The sequence below is a fragment of the Mesoplodon bidens genome (genome assembly GCF_964165515.1).
Source record: "Mesoplodon bidens genome assembly, chromosome: 4".
NCBI classification, from domain to species: Eukaryota; Metazoa; Chordata; class Mammalia; order Artiodactyla; family Ziphiidae; genus Mesoplodon; species Mesoplodon bidens.
The window spans coordinates 147,696,289-147,715,376 of record NC_138160.1 but is presented as its reverse complement, the minus strand read 5'-3'; the positions used below and the strand labels follow the sequence as shown (position 1 = coordinate 147,715,376).

The 19,088-nt window shown below is 47.9% G+C and overlaps 1 protein-coding gene across 1 annotated transcript in view; it reads left to right on the top strand.

The window, feature by feature from the left end:
• Nucleotides 1-19,088, top strand: part of LOC308616417 (cation channel sperm-associated auxiliary subunit delta-like) — a gene marked incomplete at both ends in the record, with an annotated part of 43,128 nt that overhangs the window by 631 nt on the left and 23,409 nt on the right. Inside the window, 9 exon segments of the mRNA XM_081232660.1 lie at nucleotides 1,863-1,917; nucleotides 3,341-3,417; nucleotides 5,039-5,111; nucleotides 6,035-6,149; nucleotides 9,644-9,711; nucleotides 11,412-11,525; nucleotides 12,717-12,800; nucleotides 16,851-17,001; nucleotides 17,758-17,853. Of these exon segments, the coding sequence (XP_081088786.1) occupies nucleotides 1,863-1,917; nucleotides 3,341-3,417; nucleotides 5,039-5,111; nucleotides 6,035-6,149; nucleotides 9,644-9,711; nucleotides 11,412-11,525; nucleotides 12,717-12,800; nucleotides 16,851-17,001; nucleotides 17,758-17,853 (833 nt within the window).

Sequence of the window (19,088 nt, the reverse complement as noted above, 5' to 3'; positions counted from 1 at the left end):
CTGGTGGCAGCGACTACCTTGCGGCTCTGCCCGCTGGCCAGAACTCAGCCGCTCTGCCGGTGGGGCCGCCCTCCCGGGTCTGGGGCGCTGCCAGGGGTCTGGGAGGGGGCAGGCTCATCCCTGCGCGGAATCCAGGAAAGATGCTCCGCTCGCCAACCTTATTGAGGCTTCCCAGTTTACTCCTCTAGGAAGCGAACTTGATACCCACCCTTTCACCCGAGCGCCTCCAGCTCATCACCATGTCCTCCCATTGCCACTTCAAGACTTTGGCCCAATTCCGATGCCTTCAAGCGACCTCCACCGCCATCACCCTAGGCTGTGCCATCCTGTCCATCCTGGCAGCCAGAGGGGTTGTTTATAAACGAATCTGGTCTTGTCATTACCCTTCCCTGTGGCACCCGGAATAAAACCCAATCTCCCTCCTCGCGCCGTATCTGGCGCAGCGTTCCTCAGCGGCGCTGCTGACATTTAGGGCCTGATCATTCTCTGGGGTGGGACCGTCCTGTACATTGTAGGATACTGAGCAGCATCCTTGGCCTCCACCCACTCGTTGCCAGTAGTACCTCCTTCCCCAGAGTTGACCATCAATCACATGTCTCTAGACATTACCAAGGATCCCCTAGGGATGTGACAACCACTGATGTGGCCCCTGCCCGCCCCTGAATCACTGCTCCCAGCCACCGGTCCTTTGAACTTGCCAAACTCGCGAACGGGGGAGACTTGGTGCCTGCGTCTCCCTCTGCCTGGAACGCTTTGCTTCCAGATTTTCTCCATGACTTCTTCCTGATTATTCAGATGCTGACAAACAGTACACTTCCTCATCTAAAGACCCTCTCCCTATAGCTGCTTTTTCCTATCAATCACTAAATTCTGTTACTCGTCGCAAATTTTTTCTTGTCTGTTGCTGTCACTAGGCTATTAGCTCCATGAGGGTATAGAGTGTTTTCTGTTATTCACTGCTTGCCCAGAACATTTTTGGATTTCAGTAAATGTTAGATTAGTAAATACTGTACATGCGGTGCCGTGGGCACGGGACAGATGCTAAAGCCCAGTTCCCACCCTCAGGGAACTCCTGCCTGGAATGAGCTGTCACATTCAGCAGGGCCCTGTTTGCTGGAGAAATAGAGAATGCATTTCTGGTGCATGGCCCCATTTGATCTTTACAACGAGTTTCACGGGGAAGTGATTCCTTAACCTTATTTTATAGACATGAAAACAGACCCAGCAAAATTAACGATACACTTGCCTTTTATAGGGAGTGGGGAGTAGGACTTTCCATCAAGATTTACTAGCAGGATGTGTCTCAAAGTCTGCAAAGATTGGTCACATCCAATTCTCCCGTTTCCCCACACTGGTTCTCAGAGAGTGGTCCTGGACCAGCAGCATCAGCATCACCTGGGAATTTGTTAGAACTGCAGTTCCCTGGATCTGCTGAACCAAAGACTCAGCAGTGTGGCTCAGCAATCTACAGTTTATCAGGCACCCCCCCACCAGGTGCTTCTGACTCACATCCAAGATTGAGAACCTGCTGTAAACTGGAGCAACATTCTCCCAGCCACCAACACCTCCCCACCCCACAGACAAAAAACAAAATCTGGCAGTAGGCATTCCTCATTTGCCTAATCTGGAGTCTGCAAATGAGCCTTAATGAGCTCTCAGGAACCACATCTCCATTTTTGCATATACATATGTCTGTCTCTAGGAGAGGAGGGTCCACTGTTTCATCAGATTTTCCAAGGGCTCCCATAACCCTAAAAGCTTCAAGAACAGGTACTGCACCGTTAACCCAGAGGCAGCCTGGTAGGAGTCATGCCGACTGTTTCATAAACATTGACAGATGTTTTCTTATCTCTTACCACTAGTATTCGTACGGTGAGGACAGGAAAGGTGTTTCACGTCAGAGAGCAAATTCCAGGGGTATGTGGCTCCACAGTTAACATTCATTCTTCACTTTTATCTAATCGCTGGGTCAGAACTAATATTTCCTAGTATTTCTTGGATGCCAGCGCTGTTCCCGGCATAGAACATTACTTCATCTAATCCTTACCATTGCCTTTTGAAATAGGCATTAACCTTTTGCATGTCACTAAAAAGCTAAATGAGAGAAGTCAAGTAGCCTGAAGAAAGACAAGAGCTGCAGCTAGGTTTAGAACTCAGATCACCTGAGTTTTTATCCAGCGTTCTATCTGATAGGACTTTTTAAATGCAGAGTGACATAGGAAGCAAACTTACTTTGTTTACAGGACACAGTGCAGCAGGAAACTTCCTTTCACCTGTATGTGCCTAAAAGGCATGAAGAAAAAAATATTTTGTCAGCTCAAATGTTTTTCCTATTGACATTGTGTTATTCCAGAAGTGGTGTCAGCATTGCTAAATAATCAAGTGACTGGTTTCTAACTTCTTTTTTTTGGCCTCTGGCCTCTCAAATAATAAGTAATCTGTAAATAAGTAACATATACATAGAGAGGATGTGATATGAATCATTATCCTGTGAGTCTTTTTAAACTTTTTTTTTTTTTTTTTTTTCTTTTTGTGGTATGCGGGCCTCTCACTGCTGTGGCCTCTCCCGCTGCGGAGCGCAGGCTCCGGACGCGCAGGCCCAGCGGCCACGGCTCACGGGCCCAGCCGCTCCGCGGCATATGGGATCCTCCCAGACCGGGGCACGAACCCGTATCCCCTGCATCGGCAGGCGGACTCTCAACCACTGCGCCACCAGGGAGGCCCTTAAACTTTTTATTTTGACATAATTATAGATTCACAGCATGCTGCAAAACAGTGCCGAGATGTCCCTGGTCCCTCTCACCCAGCTTCCCCCATTGGTGACCTCTGACAGAGCCAGAGGATAATATCAAAAGAGGAAAATGTGCTTCCCTGGTGGTACAGTGGTTAAGAATCTGCCTGCCAAGGCAGTCTGGTCCAGGAAGATCCCCCATGCTGTGAAGCAACAAGCCCATGTGCCACAACTACTGAGCCTGTGCTCTAGAGCCCACGAGCCACAGCTACTGAGCCCGAGTGCCACAACTACTGAAGCCGGTGCGCCTGGAGCCAGTGCTCCACAAGAAAAGCCACAGCAATGAGAAGCTCATGCACTGCAATGAAGAGTAGCCCCTGCTCACCACAACTAGAGAAAGCCTGCACTCAGGAACAAAGACCCAATGCAGCCAAAAATAAAATTAATTAATTAATTAATTTTAAAAAATAGGAAAATGACATAGATGCCGTCCACCTGCCTAATTCAGATTTCACCTTTACATCTTCAGTGTTGCACGTTAGGAAACTGTTTTCATCAGGCGTTTATTAGCATTGATAGGATTAAGATTTTGTGACTCTCTCTCTCTAGGACCACCTGTATTTTTCATCTGGGACAACTCGCTTGATGAAGCATCCTTGCAAGAAAAACATAGCCCTGTATCTAGGGTAAGATATCGCTACTTTTTAAATTATTATTAAAACATTACATTTGCCCTCATTCTTCGATTCCACAAACATTAAAAGAGACGGCTCTGTCCTGTGTTGCTAGATGCTGGCCTACAGGGAGTCCACAGTTGGGGTAGAGTTAGGGAGAGACAGGTGAAGAGACACACAAGTAGCTAAAATAATTACATGTAGCTTGTCACAGATGCTTGACCTAAGGCAGTTATGAATGGTGCCATTCACAGTAGCAACAAAAAGTTTATTTATTTATTTATTTATTTATTTTTTTCTTTGGTGGTACGCGGGCCTCTCACTGTTGTGGCCTCTCCCGTTGCGGAGCACAGGCTCCAGACACGCAGGCTCAGCGGCCATGGCTCACAGGCCCAGCCGCTCTGCGGCACGCGGGAACTTTCCGGACCGGGGCACGAACCCGTGTCCCCTGCATCAGCAGGCGGACTCTCAACCACTGCGCCACCAGGGAAGCCCAAAAAGTTTATTTTTAAATATCTATTTATTTATTTTTTGGCTGTGTCAGGTCTTAGTTGTGGCACACGGGCTCTTCGTTGTGGTGTGCAGGCTTCTCTATAGTTGTGGCACATGGGCTCTCTAGTTGTGGCATGCGGGCTCTCAAGTTGTGGCACATGGGCTTAGTTTCTCCACAGCAGGTGGGATCTTAGTTCTCCGACCAGGGATTGAACCAGTGTCCCCTGCACTGCAAGACGGATTCTTAACCACTGGACCACCAAGGAAGTCCCCAAAACTTTAAAATACATAGGAATTAACTCAGTAACTCCTGTCTGCCTCAAACCATAAAATTCTTCTGGAGGGGGCAAGAGAAGGAGATCTGGATAAGGAAGCAATATACCATGTTCATGGATGGCCTTTTGCTTCTTAAAAGTTCGCTGCATAAGGGAACATACTGTTTCTTTTTTACATACACATTCCTGGTCTGAAAGCCTTTACTTTAGTGGGATCAGAGTAAAATAAAGGACAAAACTGAAGTTTGCCCTGAGCAAAACAAGCTGTCACTTAATGTACATTTTATATAATTTTATTTTTGACATGGTCACACTTTTCAAATAATGTTATTTCAAGAAGTCAAATATCCAGGCTATAGAGGATTACTCACAAAAATAAATAGATGATCGGGGCTTCCCTGGTGGCGCAGTGGTTGAGAATCTGCCTGCTAATGCAGGGGACACGGGTTCGAGCCCTGGTCTGGGAGGATCCCACATGCCACGGAGCAACTGGGCCCGTGAGCCACAACTACTGAGCCTGCGCATCTGGAGCCTGTGCTCTGCAACAAGAGAGGCCTCGACAGTGAGATGCCCGCGCACCGCGACGAAGAGTGGCCCCCACTCGCCACAACTGGAGAAAGCCCTCGCAAAGAAACGAAGACCCAACACAGCAAAAATAAATAAATTAATTAATAAACTCCTACCCCCAACATCAAAAAAAATTTTAAATAAATAGATGATAGATAGATAGATAGATAGAGGCAAAATGGTTCCTTGTTAAGAAAAGAATTTCATTTGAATAGAACATTTTTAGAATGCCTCCCGTTGTCTTTTTTCTTTTCTTGTGTGAAATTGTCCTAATTGAACCCTTTTATTGTTTATTTCAGAAGACAACTTTTTCTCACGAAGAATAGCTTTGAGAGTAGTCTCCTTCCATTTTCCATCCCTACGTCAATGCAGGTAGTTATTTTGCTGAACGATCCAAGGGATGCTTGAAATAAGTAATACTTAGGGTTAGATATAGTTCAGAAAACACCACGCTAGTCTGTTTTTGTTAGTTTGGGGGCTTATTTTACGATATACCTCTTAAAGACATTGAGAGCAATTTCTAAGCCAAAAGAAGGCTTGATTCTATTCTGCCCTTACTACCAAAACAAGTGCTTTTTTTTCCCCTGAAAAAAGAACCAGAATTCTTGCAAGAGCTCCTTATAATTGGTTGTGTGATAGATTACATACACTGATTTCAGGGCCTCCCCAAATTGCCCTCAACCAAAACAGAAAAACCTGTACTCTCTCAGGAACTATCTTGAGAAATTTGACAGTTAGTACCTATGCTCCAGAAGGTTCCGCCATCTGCTAAAATACAAGTTTCTCTCATAAGTGACAAATTTATCAGTTATGCTTATCATTCATCATCTATGCTGTAGCCTTTATCCTCAGAGAAGATTTTTTAAAAATATTTATTTATGTAGGCCGTGCTGGGTCGTAGTTGCAGCACTTGGGATCTTCATTGCGGCATGCAGATTTCTTAGTTGTGGCATGCAGGATCTAGTTCCCCGACCAGGGATCGAACCCAGGCCCCCTGCATTGGGAGCATGGAGTCTTCACCAGTGGACCACCAGGGAAGTGCCTATCCTCAGAGAAGGTTTTGACACAGGAGAAGGAGATGGAGCGAATTTAGCTATCCGAGAGCACCAAACACCAATTTTGACCTCCCAGTTTTCCTTTCAGCTAATCCCCAAGATACATAGTTCCCAATATCTAGGACCCAAAGAACTCTTGCTGGAATGAATGTTCCATGGATGCGTGTCTAGAAGTACTGCTTTCTGAATCGATGTCCAAAGAGATGTACATACTGATATCGTATATGTCATTGCTCTTAGGTTGGCATACCAGAAGTAACATCAGCACATTTTGCTGGTTCAGTATTGCTGTTAGTAGTGAATCGAAAAGTCTATGTTTATGATTATGAAGCCAATTCCTGGAATGCATCTACAGGTATGCGTATTTTGTATTTTTTAATCTTGTTTGCATTTGACCAACATCAGAGAAAAGGCTCTGAAGTACAGACGATGCAGCTACTTGGATGTCAGCCCCTGGACATTTTTTTAAAATATTTATTTATTTATTTGGCTGCGTCAGGTCTTAGTTGCAGCCCACGGGATCTTTGTTGCCGCATGTGGGATCTTCACTGAGGCGAGTGGGATCTTTAGTTGCTGGCATGCAGGATCTTTTAGTTGCGGCATGCGAACTCTTAGTTGCAGCATGTGGGCTCCTAGTTGTGGCATGTGGGATCTAGTTCCCTGACCAGGGATCAAACCTGGGCCCCCTGCATTGGGAGCGTGGAGTCTTAGCCACTGGACCACCAGGGAAGTCCCAGCCCCTGGACATTACATTGTCTGTTGTTGTTTTTTTTTTTCTGCTGCACCAAATGGCTTGCAGGATCTTAATTCCCCAGGCAGGGATTGAACCTGGGCCCCAGCAGTGAAAGCGTTGAGTCCTAACCACTGGACCACCAGGGAATTCCCTACATTGTCCTTTAAAATGCAATAAAAATTGGCCTGAACCCCCATCCCACAGGTTGGGGACTGAGTGTTTCCACCGAGGATCGTGGTAAACACAGCATGAATGGGCCACAGAGAATGGATAACCCAAATAAAGCTGGGCTGCCTGGGGGCCAGTCTTTTTTTTTTTAATATGCATTTATTTATTTGGCTGAGCCAGGTTTTAGTTTGACATTCGGGATCTTTTAGTTGCGGCACATGGACTCTTAGTTGCAGCATGTGGGATCTAGTTCTCTGACCAGGGATCAAACCCAGGCCCCCTGCATTGGGAGCGCAGAGTCTTAACTGCTGGACCACCAGGGAAGTCCCTGGGGACCAGTCTCATAACCATCTCATCAACTGGTCATATCCAACCCAAACATGCATCTGCTTCCAAAACATCAGTTGACCTACTCTTTACAGATCTTCCCACCCACAGCTACACTGCCTAAAATCCCTCCCTCCTCACCACCTTCCCCTCTCTTCCTCCAAAATTCACCCATGTTGGTGGGCTTTTCCTTCACGCCCCAATCCTCTCCCAGTGCCCCTCCTGATCTTCCAGTTCAGTTCTTTTTTTTTTTTTTTTCGCGGTACGTGGGCCTCTCACTGTTGCGGCCTCTCCCGTTGCGGAGCACAGGCTCCGGACGCGCAGGCTCAGCAGCCATGGCTCACGGGCCTAGCCGCTCCGCGGCATGTGGGATCCTCCCGGACCGGGGCACGAACCCACGTCCCCTGCATCGGCAGGCGGACTCTCAACCACTGCGCCACCAGGGAAGCCCCCCAGTTCAGTTCTTTTCTCTCTCACAATTCAAGGCTCTTTTCCCTTTCTGGGGGGGAGGGGCATACAATCCACATACAATTCACCATTTTAACCATTTTTAAGTGTACGGTTCAATGGCATTTAGTACATTCACAATGTTGTGCACAAGTCACCACTGTTGAGTACCAGCACATTTTCATCCCCCCAAAAAGAAACCCCGTCCTCGTTCACAGTCACTCCCCCTCCCCCTCCCCCAGCCCCTGGCAACCACTCACCTACTCCCCATCTTTGTGGATTTGCCTGTTCTGGATGTTTCATATAAATGGAATCACACAACATGTGGCCTTTTTCATCTGGGTTCTCTCACTGAGCATCACGTTTCTGAGGTTCATCCATGTCATAGTGTGTGTTAGGAGGTCATTCCTTCTTAGGGCTGAGTAATACTCCATTGTACGGATTGACCACTTCTGTGTATCCATTCATCATCTGGTGGACATTGAGGTCATCTCCCCCTTTTGGCCATGGTGAATAGTGCTGCTGTGAACATTTGTGTACAATTTTTTGTGTGGATACATATTTTCAATTCTCTTGGTTAGATACCTAGGAGCGGAATTGCTGGGTCAGATGGAAACTCTATATTTAACTTATGAAGGAACCATCAGGGCTCCTTGTAACATAAGTCAGTCTACTCTCTGTCCTTCTTCTTCTCTCCATCAATTTGTTTAATAGCATCCCAACAGCTAACTCCCCATCCTCCTCCCCAGCCCTGCACCCACAATTCTAATTTGTCTCTATGAATGTGTCTCCTCTAGGGACCTCAAATGAGTGGGATCATACAGTATTGGGATCATACTTCACTGAGCATAATGTCCTCAAGGTTCATCCATGTTGTAACATGTGTCAGAATTTCCTTCCTTTTTGGGACTTCCCTGGTGGCACAGTGGTTAAGAATCCACTTGCCAATGCAGGGGACATGGGTTCGATCCCTGGTCCGGGAAGATCCCACATGCCGTGGAGCAACTAAGCCCATGTGCCACAACTACTGAGCCTGAGCTCTAGAGCCCGTGCTCTGCAACAAGAGAAACCACTGCGATGAGAAGCCCATGCACCACAACGAAGAGTAGCCCCTGCTCGCCACAGCTAGAGAAAGCCCACACACAGCAACCAACACAGCCAAAAATAAATAAAATAAAATAAATGAATTTATATATAAAAAAGAATTTCCTTCCTTTTTAATGCTGAATAGTATTCTATTGTATGCATGGACCACATTTTCTTATCCATTTATCTGTCAATGGACACTCAGCTGCTTCCATGTTTTAGCTATTGTGAATAATGCCAGTTTGAACATGTGTATACAGATGTCTCCTTGAGTCCCTGTTGTTAATTTTTGGTGGGTGTGTACCCAGAAGTGGAATTGCTGGATCATATTTTCCATTTTGTGAGGAACCTCCACACTGTTTTCCACAGTGCCCGAACCATTTTACATACCCACACCCAGTGCACAAAGGTTCCAATTTTTTTACATCACCCGCCAGATGACACTTGGCAATGTCTGAAGACATTTTTGGTTGTCAAGACTAGAGGAGAGGGACTTCCCTGGAGGTCCAGTGGGTAAGACTCCAAGCTCCCAATGCAGAGGGCCCAGGTTCGATCCCTGGTCGGGGAACTAGAGCCCACACGCATGCCACAACTAAAAGAGTTCACATGCTGCAACTAAGAGTTTGCATGCCACAGCTAAGATCCCTCATGCCGCAACTAAGACCTGGCATAGCCTAAATAAATAAATTCTATTTGGAAAAAAAAAGACTCCGTGCTTTCACTGCAGGGGCCACGGGTTCAATCCCTGGTCAGGAACTAAGATCCTACATGCCATAAATAAAAAACAAAATTGTTAAATTTAAAAAAAAAAGGATGCTTTGTGATCTAAAGCTTAAGAAAACCTTTTAAAAAAAAAGACTGGTGTAGAGTTCCACTGGTTAAATAAATCATTATATAACTAAGTTAATTAGTTAAATAAGTCAGTAGAAGCAGGGATGCTGCAAAACATCCTACAGTGCCCAGGAGCCCCTTCAACTGAGAACAATCTGGCCCCAGATGTCAGTGTGGAGGGTGAGAAGCCCTGCTCTAACCTTCTCTCTGAACATTCAGGGAACTCAGAGAGCATTTCAATTCCCTTTTCCTTTCAGGTGTAGAACACCCTGTTTCACATATTTCTGGTGACAACTGTTGTTACAGTGGAAATTCCTTTTGCATGGTGAGTACCATGTGTTGTATCTCATTTTTTACTCTGCTGTGAGCTAATTATGAATGGAAATAAAGACAGTGTAGGGACTTCCCTGGCGGTCCAGCGGTTAGGACTCCACGCTTCCACTGCAGGGGGCACAGGTTTGATCCCTGGTCAGGGAACTAAGATCCCGCATGCCATGCAGCTCAGCAAAAAAAAAAAAAAAAAAAAAAAAAAAAAGACAGTGTAAGCCTTGAGGGCTGGGACAGTGATGGACTCAGGACTCAGGCCATGTTTCTCCCAGGGTTCAGAAGAGGACTGAGAGCCCATGGGAGGGCTCTGGAGCTCCTCGGAGCATCTGGCTGACACACTGTGAATATATCCATCTATCTTCTTTTTTTTTAACCTGTGATTTTGACATCATTATAGATGTACAGGAAGTTGAAAAAATAATACAGAGTCCCATGTATCCCTCACCCAGTTTCCCCCAGTGGTTACATCTTACATAACTATAGTGATACAAACAGGAAATTGACATGGATACAACTGCCTAAAGTCAGAGAACCGCTGTTGCCATCAAAACACTGAACTGGGGCTTCCCTGGTGGCACAGTGGTTGAGAGTCCGCCTGCCAATGCAGGGGACACGGGTTCGTGCCCTGGTCCGGGAGGATCCCACATGCCACGGAGCAGCTGGGCCCGTGAGCCATGGCCGCTGAGCCTGTGCGTCTGGAGCCTGTGGTCCGAAACGGGAGAGGCCACAACAGTGAGAGGCCCGTGTACCGCAAAAAAACAAAACAAAACACTGAACTGTTTCCTGGCCCCAAAACTCTCCATACCTCTGTGCCCTGTCCTAACCCCTGGCAACCACTAACATGTTCTCCATCTCTCTAATTTTATCATCTCAAGAATGTTGTATAGGGCTTCCCTGGTGGCGCAGTGGTTGAGAGTCCGCCTGCCGATGCAGGGGACACGGGTTCATGCCCCGGTCCGGGAAGATCCCACATGCCGTGGAGCGGCTGGGCCCGTGAGCCATGGCCGCTGAGCCTGCGCCTCCGGAGCCTGTGCTCCGCAGCAGGAGAGGCCACAACAGTGAGAGGCCCGCGTACCGCAAAAAAAAAAAAAAAAAAAAAAAAAAGAATGTTGTATAAATAGAATCATTCAGTATGAAACCTTTGGGGACTAGCTTTTCTCAGCCAAATTCTCAGGAGACTCATCCGATTTGTCGCGTATATGTCTAGTCTGTTCTTTTCCACAGTGGTGGGTGTACCAGAATTGGGTTGTTTCCACTTTTTGGCTGGTGCAAATAAATCCACTATAAATGTTCACGTACAGGTGTTTGTGTGGACATAAGTTTTCATTTCTCTGGGATAAATGCCCAGGCATGTAATCACTGGCATCTGTCCTCCCTGCTTTTTAAATTGAGATGTAACTGACATACCACACTGTGTAAATTTAAGGCATACAATGTGTTGATTTGCTACATTTACATGTTGCAGTATGATTACCATCCTGTCATGTCACAGAATTATCATTGCTTTTCTGTTGTGGAAACAAGATCTAGTTTCTTAGGAACTTTGAAGTTTCTAATACGGTATTGTTGTCTGTGGTCACTATGCTGTGCATTAGACCTCCAGAACTGATTTATCTGTTTAAAGAACATCTCCCCAGCCGGTACCCCCCACCTTCTATCTCCTTTTAAAGAGACTGTTTTATGTGTGTGTTCTTCCAGGATATAAGTAACTCAGTTTTTGCTTATTTGCATGGAGATCAGATATCTCAGGCCAATATCTATTTCTCAAATACCCGGGGATACAGATTTCAGAAATATTCCCAGGAAAGACAGGTATGTTCAGTTTGGTAAGAAAATGAACAAACAAACAGAAAAATGTGTCCTGTGGGATAGGAGTAATTTAGCTGTCCATAGCGAGCAAGGACTTTTCTCTCTCGAAGAGTCCAGCTGGATGGGAGGGTAGGGAAGAATTTCAGGTCAGAGCAGCTGGCTAGGGAGATTAGGAAGTTAGGAAAGGAGACAGCATGGTTCATGGAAAAAGTTGGTGCCATAGTAAAAGCTGCACATGGATTACAACATCAGGTACCACCAGCATCCCCATTTTACAGATGAGAGAACTGGACTGGGTTGAACCTGTGTCCCCCCAAAACTCATGTCCACCCTGAAACCTCAGAATGTCACCTTCCTTGGAAATAGGATTTTTGTACATGTAATTATTTAAGATGAGGTTATCCTGGATTAGGGCTTAGTAAACTTAATTGCTACCCAAAGACCATACCTCCAAATACCATCATTTTGGGGGTGCTATGGTCTGAATGTTTGTGTCCCCCCAAAATTCATATGTTGAAATCCTAATGCCTGATGTGATGTATTAGGAGATGGGGGCCTTTGGGAGGTGCTTAGGTCATGAGGGTGGTGCCCTTATGAATGAGAGTAGTGCCCTTATAAAGGAAGGCACTGTTGTTATAAGCCTCCCAGTCTATGGTATTTTGTTATAGCAGCCCTAACAGACTAAGACATGGGGTTAGGGTTTCAACCTATGAATTGGGGGAGGACACTGTATATAATAGAAATACTCCCCACCCCGACACACACACACACAACCAAATAACAGAGGCTTAAATAAGATGGTGGTCTTTCTCTCTTACCTGAAAGGTGTCTGGAGGGAGCCAGCTGGGTTGCCGTGGCAATCTGTCCCACTGTCCCTAGGTTGGGGTCCTTGGCCTCATGCTCCAACTTGCCTGCTCGTGGGCACTTTGCTGACCAGCAAAATCAGGATCAGAAATGAGGAACCTAGGCAGGCACCTCACAGTGTGGGTCACACCACTTCCTCTATCAGCCCAGGCAAAGCCAACTTCATTCAAAGTTCTGCCCTACATGCTACATTTTTACAGAGGGGAAATAGATCACAGTATTGTTTAAAAAAAAAAGACTTTCCTTCCTTTTAGCTTGCTGGATAATCTAGAGTTAAATTTAGAATTAAGCACATGTTTATGACTTACTTATATTTTGTTTGTTTTGTAGGCAGAACTAGTCGGGTCCTTGGGTGGGATCTTCTACTTTTACTCCCTCTCACAGGTTGGGCTGCTTCTCGTTGACCAACGGAAGGTAAGTACCTTTTGGACTGGGAAGAACCACTTCAGTGACCCTTACCCCAAGCCAGGTTTTTGTCAAAACTCACACACTTAGATTTTCATATCTGAAATCCATCTAGCTTTTCATTCACCTGTCCATCCATGTATCCATCCACCCACTCATTGACCCACCTACTCATCCATCCACATATCCATCCATCAATCTATCCATTCTTCCATTTATCTATTTATCCAAACACCCACCCATCCTTCCATCTACCGACCTACTCATCCATCTATCCATTAACCTACTTATTCATTAATCCATCCACCCATCCATCCACCAACCCACCTACCCACCCATCTACTCATCCATCCACCCATCCATCCATCTATTCATCCTTCCATTTATCTATTTATCCATCCACCTATCTACCCACCTACTCATCCGTCCATCAACCTACTTATCCATCCATCGACCCAACCATTAACCTGCTTATCCCTCCATCCACACATCCATCCATTCATCCATCTACTCAACCATCCATCCACCCAGCTACCTATTCATCCATATACCCTTCCACCCACCCACACACCCACCATCCCTCTCTCCCCCCATTCATTAGCTCATTCAGGCATGCACTCAGCAATATTTAAGCAGGGTCTAGGAGGTGCTGGGCACTAGGGATAAAATACAAGGTGTGGTGCATGTGTCACTGGGGGCACCCAAGACCATTTTAAATGCCTCATGTCAACCCTTTTGTTAATTATTTTCACGTGGATTCAGAAAATCGGGACATGAAAACCGTGACTTCACAGGTATCATTTAGGATAAGACTAAGTTAAGAAGAGGAATCAGTCCATGCAAAGTGCATTTGAAGAAAAAATATTAAGTCAGGCAAAGATTAAAGTACAGTCAGTACCCTCATGTTGCAAAATTTGTAAGCAAGGTGTGCCACTCTGAAGTTTGCGGGAGACCCACAATCAGGAAGCTCCCAGAGGCTGGGCTGCTACCTGGTGGCTGAAAGCCCCGCCCTCTAATCACACGGTGGGCCCAGCCCCCCCATCCAGAGTCCCCTCATGAGCACGCAGTGCCAGGGCACCTGGTGAATGAGACACTCCCAGACTCTGGAAATCCCAAGAATGCAGAGGTGGCTGAGGAGTCTGGCTCTGGTTACAACCTGTGCATGGTTTCCCAGGCCTGACCACAGGCAGTCACAAGGCTTTACCTGGAGGGCATGGGGGCAGAGGTTGGGGGAGCTGCCCTCTCCACTCCACACCTGGGGCACGATGCACGGGCAGGCTCTGAAGGTGTTGCGGTCAAGGACTCCTGCGTCTGGTCAGGCAGGCTCTGCGCATCTCTGCATTCCCAGCCCAGGCTTGGTCTTCAGACCTCTGACTCCTGAGGGAGGGAGGAGGGGGAAGCCTGGAGCCACTTCCTGGTCTCTGACTCCATACTTTTCCGTTCCTGGCCCTTCCACCTCCCGAGGCCGAGGCCCTGGGTGGTTTTGTTTTTTTTTGCTTGTTTGTTTGTTTGTTTTTGTTTTTTGGCCACACCATGTGGCATGCGAGATCTTAGTTCCCCAACCAGATCAGGGATCAAACCGTGCACCCTGCAGTAGAAGCACGGATTCCTAACCACTGGACCGTCAGGGAAGCCCCTGCAGGCGCCTTTTGATTGGGGCTCCCCACACAGGGAAATGAACCCCACCCCTGCGCTGACCCAGGGGACCCTCCGCGGTTCCGTTGGGGAGGGACAGACAGGGGCTCTTGGCGTTTTCTCTGGCCTGGCTCTTACCCCACCGCACGCAGTGAGCAGTTAAAAGCGGAATGCACTCTAATGTTTAGCTTGTTGTCTTAATTGGCTACTCCGACCCCTGGCAGCTCACCTGAGATGCCTCTCAGGCTCCAGGGACCGGCAGGCAGCCAATCCATCGCTGAGCAGGCGTGGGCTGGGGGCTGCGGACTCACATTCACGGTCCCTTAGCGGTAGTGAGGATGGGTGGGTCTGGCCCCTGCGGCCGCAGTGGTGGCGGGGCGAGTCAAGGTCAGCAGCCCGTGCACAGTCCACCCTCGCCCTGAACACTAAGCTTCTCTCCTCGCCCCAGGAGGCACTTAGAAAGCAGCCCAGGGAACTCCCTGGTGGTCCAGTGGTTAGGACTCGGCACTTTCACTGCAGGGGCCACATGTTCGACCCGTGGTCGGGGAACTAGGATCCTGCAAACCAAGTACACCTGCTGCAAACTCAGAGGCACTCGGCAAGCCATCCTGCGGAAAATCTCTCCCTCTGCCACGGTGCATCTTCTGGAAAATGGATGCCGGTATCTTGGTGGGACTCACTTATGAACCAGTGTCAGTGTTGGGTTTTTTTAATATATAAATTTATTTATTTATTTATTTATTTTTGGCTACGTTGGGTCTTCGTTGCCGCACGCAGGTTTTCTCTAGTTGAGGAGAGCGGAGCTACTCTTCGTTGCGGTGTGCGGGCTTCTCATTGCGGTGGCTTCTCTTGTTGCGGAGCACGGGCTCTAGGCGCGCAGGCTTCAGTAGCTGTGGCTCGCAGGCTCTAGAATGCAGGCTCAGTAGTTGTGGTGCATGGGCTTAGTTGCTCCGCGGCATGTGGGATCTTCCCAGACCAGGGCTCGAACCCGTGTCCCCTGCATTGGCAGGCAGATTCTTAACTGCTGCGCCACCAGGGAAGCCCCAGTGTTGGTGGGGTTTTTTGTTTTTTTGTTTTTGTTTTTTTTTGGCTGCATTGGGTCTTCGTTGCTTCACGTGGGCTTTCTCTAGTAGCAGCGAGCGGGGACTACTCTTCGTTGCAGTGCACAGGCTTCTCATTGCGGTGGCTTCTCTTGTTGCAGAGCACAGGCTCTAGGCGCATGGGCTTCAGTAGTTGTGGCATGGGGGCTCAGTAGTTGTGGTACACGGGCTTAGTTGCTCTGCAGCATGTAGGATCTTCCCAGACCAGGGCTCGAACCCATGTCCCCTGCATTGGCAGGTGGGTTCCTAACCACTGCACCACCAGGGAGGCCCCAGTGTTGGGTTTTTTAAATTCCATCCTTGTGTAGTGCTGTCAGAGGTCTTCTGTAAAGAACAGATGATAGAAAAGAATCTGAAAAAGAATTTATATATAACTGAATCACTTTGCTATACACCAGAAACGATTGTAACATTGTAAATCAACTATACTTTAATTTAAAAAAAAAAAGAGCAGATGAGAGAGAACTTTGAGAACCACGTAGAGTAATTTAGACTTTACTTAAGAACGAGCCCTTAGAGGGTCACAAGACACAAAAGGCTGTTAGGAAAAGAATTGGTGGGGGTGGGGGTGGGCGCAGGTGCAGAATTCCCTGGCGGTCCAGTGGTTAGGACTCTGCGCTTTCACTGCCAGGGCTGGGTTTGATTGCTGATCGTGGAATTAAGATCCCATAAGCCACAGGGCATGGTCAAAAAAAAAAAAAAAAGAAAAGAATCTGGGGACCAGCCCTGGGAAATCAGCTTGAATAATAATCCAGGTACAGGGCTTCCCTGGTGGCGCAGTGGTTGAGAGTCCGCCTGCTGATGCAGGGGACACGGGTTCGTGCCCCGGTCCGGGGGGATCCCATGTGCCGTGGAGCGGCTGGGCCCGTGAACCATGGCCGCTGAGCCTGTGCATCCGGAGCCTGTGCTCCGCAACGGGAGAGGCCACAGCAGTGAGAGGCCCGCGTACCGCAAAAAAAAAAAAAAAAAATCCAGGTACAAGGGCACCAACATGGGCGTGGCAGAGCAGAAGGAGAGAGAGAGAACTGGGCTCTCAGCACCGCAGGGGTGTCCTTTGTCGTGAGAGCCCATCCCGGGTGCTGTGGGGTGTAAAGCAGCCACCCTGCCCCCACTTATTCGATACCAGGAGCCCCGCAAGTCATGACATACACAGATGAGCCCAGACTCTGTCCAGTGTCCCCTGGGGGCAGAATCACCCCAAGCTGAGAACCACCGGACTAGGTAATAAGGTCTGAAGAAAGTTCCAGTGACAAAGCACATGGACTCACACAGTTCTATTGCAGTCATTTCTTTTCTTGCTCAAGATTCAATACTCTTCTCTCAGGCCATGTTCGGCTACTCAGACCACCCCCTGAACCGCAGTTTCGGGCTGCCCTTTGACTACAACGGGACCCTTGACATCCTTATCGCCCCGGGCCAGAAAGGCATCCTGATCTTCTGGTTTGAGAAGAGCCTGCTGGTTTCCCGAAACGCAGGTGAGCGAGGCCCAGGCTCAGGGTGGGCAAGCACAAGCGGTCATTTTTTCTCTCCTCTGACCTGAGTGGATGATGACAAGCCCATTGTCACTTTGCCATCCTCACTTCGATCCCCCAACCCCCATTTTCCTCCTCCTGGGATATTTAGGCCCTGTAGGCAGGTTCTGAAAGTCACTGGATGCCTAGGGCAGAGGGGCCAAGTCCAGGAACTGCAGATCTTGTTTTGAGGCCTAGACACATGAACCCCAGCCTACCAGCCCAAGTAAGGAGAAGAGCAAAAGGAAGCCCCCCAGGAGGAGGTGCTGTCAGGGACCTCTGGGCACAATAGTGGCTGCCAGAGCACCCACAATTGCAGCACACCCCCTAGTACCAGTCAGCCACCTGAACACAGCTGTTTCCTTCCAAAGCAAGAAAAGGGCTTAGGGCTGGCCTGGCCATGGGGTGGGGGGTGCATTCCAGAAAGAGAGTTCTGCCTGATTACATGCTACCTGTATAGTAAAAGGCATCCTGCAGTTCACCTGGTATCCAGTCCATTCCTCAGAGCTCTCACATCAAGAAGATTGCGGAGGGGGGGCGGGGGTCGGATTTTCTTAAACCTAATGTATTCTATGTGATGTTTTACAGCATTGCATCTCATGGCTGCATTTTCTTTGATTCTTTATCATCTGAGTCGTAAACCGACGGGCCAGGTGGGCAGCAGGGGATCCCCTTCCTAATACGTGCACACGTCTCACGATTTGCCCTGTCATCTCCTAGGTCAGCTGGTCAACCCTGTCCAGGTGCGAGAAGGACAACACATCTTGTATTCTTCCATCTTTGAAGCCAACATCACCATCCACAGCGTTGCTGCCAGTGCGTGCCCGACCTATGGGTAGCTTTCTAGAAGTGCTTTAGACCTGACTTATTCACCTCTGACCCCCTAGATCCAGCCTGGCCAAAACAGAAACAAAACACAGTCATTACACATTCTGGAACTCAGAGCAGAAACTTCTGTGCCCTTTCACAATGAAATGGAATGTCAGTTGGATATCGTTTGCTGGGGCTGCTCTAACAAAGCACCCCAAACTGGGCAAATTAGAACAACAGACATTTATTGTCTCCCAGTTCTGGAGGCCAGAAGTCTGAGACGAAGGTGTCGGCAGTGCCAGTTCCTTCGGAGGCCTCTCCCCTCGGCTTGCAGACGGCCGTCTTCCCCTTGTGCCTTCCCATCATCTTCCCTCTGTGTATGCCTGTGTCCAAATTTCCCCTTTTTACAGGGACGCCAGTCCTATTGGATTAGGGCCGACCCGAATGACCTCACCTTAACCGTACCACCTGTGTAAAGACCCTGGCTCCAAATCAGGCCACATCCTGGGGAGGTCCTGGGGGTTAGGGCTTCAACATATCTTGTTTGGAGGGGACACAATTCAGCCCATGACAGATGGCACCCCCAGGAGTTCTTTGCCAGTGAATTGTTGTCCTGCTGCTGTCCTGCTGCTGGTTCAGTCTGGTAAAATGAAACCCACCAGTGTAATTTTGTTCCTCACACGCTTCTCACTATTTGAGGCAAATAGTGCAGCAAACTGTGGAGTCATGTGACCTTTCTTTTCTTTTCTTTTCTTTTCTTTTTTTTTGGCCACGCAGCATGGCATGTGGGATCTTCCCTGTCCAGGGATCGAACCCGTACCCCCTGCAGTGGAAGCACAGAGTCTTAACCACTGGACCACCAGCGAAGTCCCCATGTAATTTTTAAAAATATTTTTTTTATTTGGTTGCACCAGGTCTCAGTTGTGGCAGGCATGCTCCTTAGTTGTGGCTCACAGGCTCCTTAGTTGTGGCATGTGAACTCTCAGTTGCAGCATGCGTGTGGGATCTAGTTCCCTGACCAGGGATTGAACCCAGGCCCCCTGCATTGGAAGCACAGGGTCTTACCCACTGTGACACCAGGGAAGTCCCACCCGTGTAACTTTTAATATCCCATATTTCCCTGTTTGCCCATCACTGAGTTACCTCCTACTGTCTATGTCCATTTATCTGTTAAACGTTCATTTATCATGATAGAAAGTAATGATGTAAAAGTAATTTATAATTATGCCAGTGATGCATGG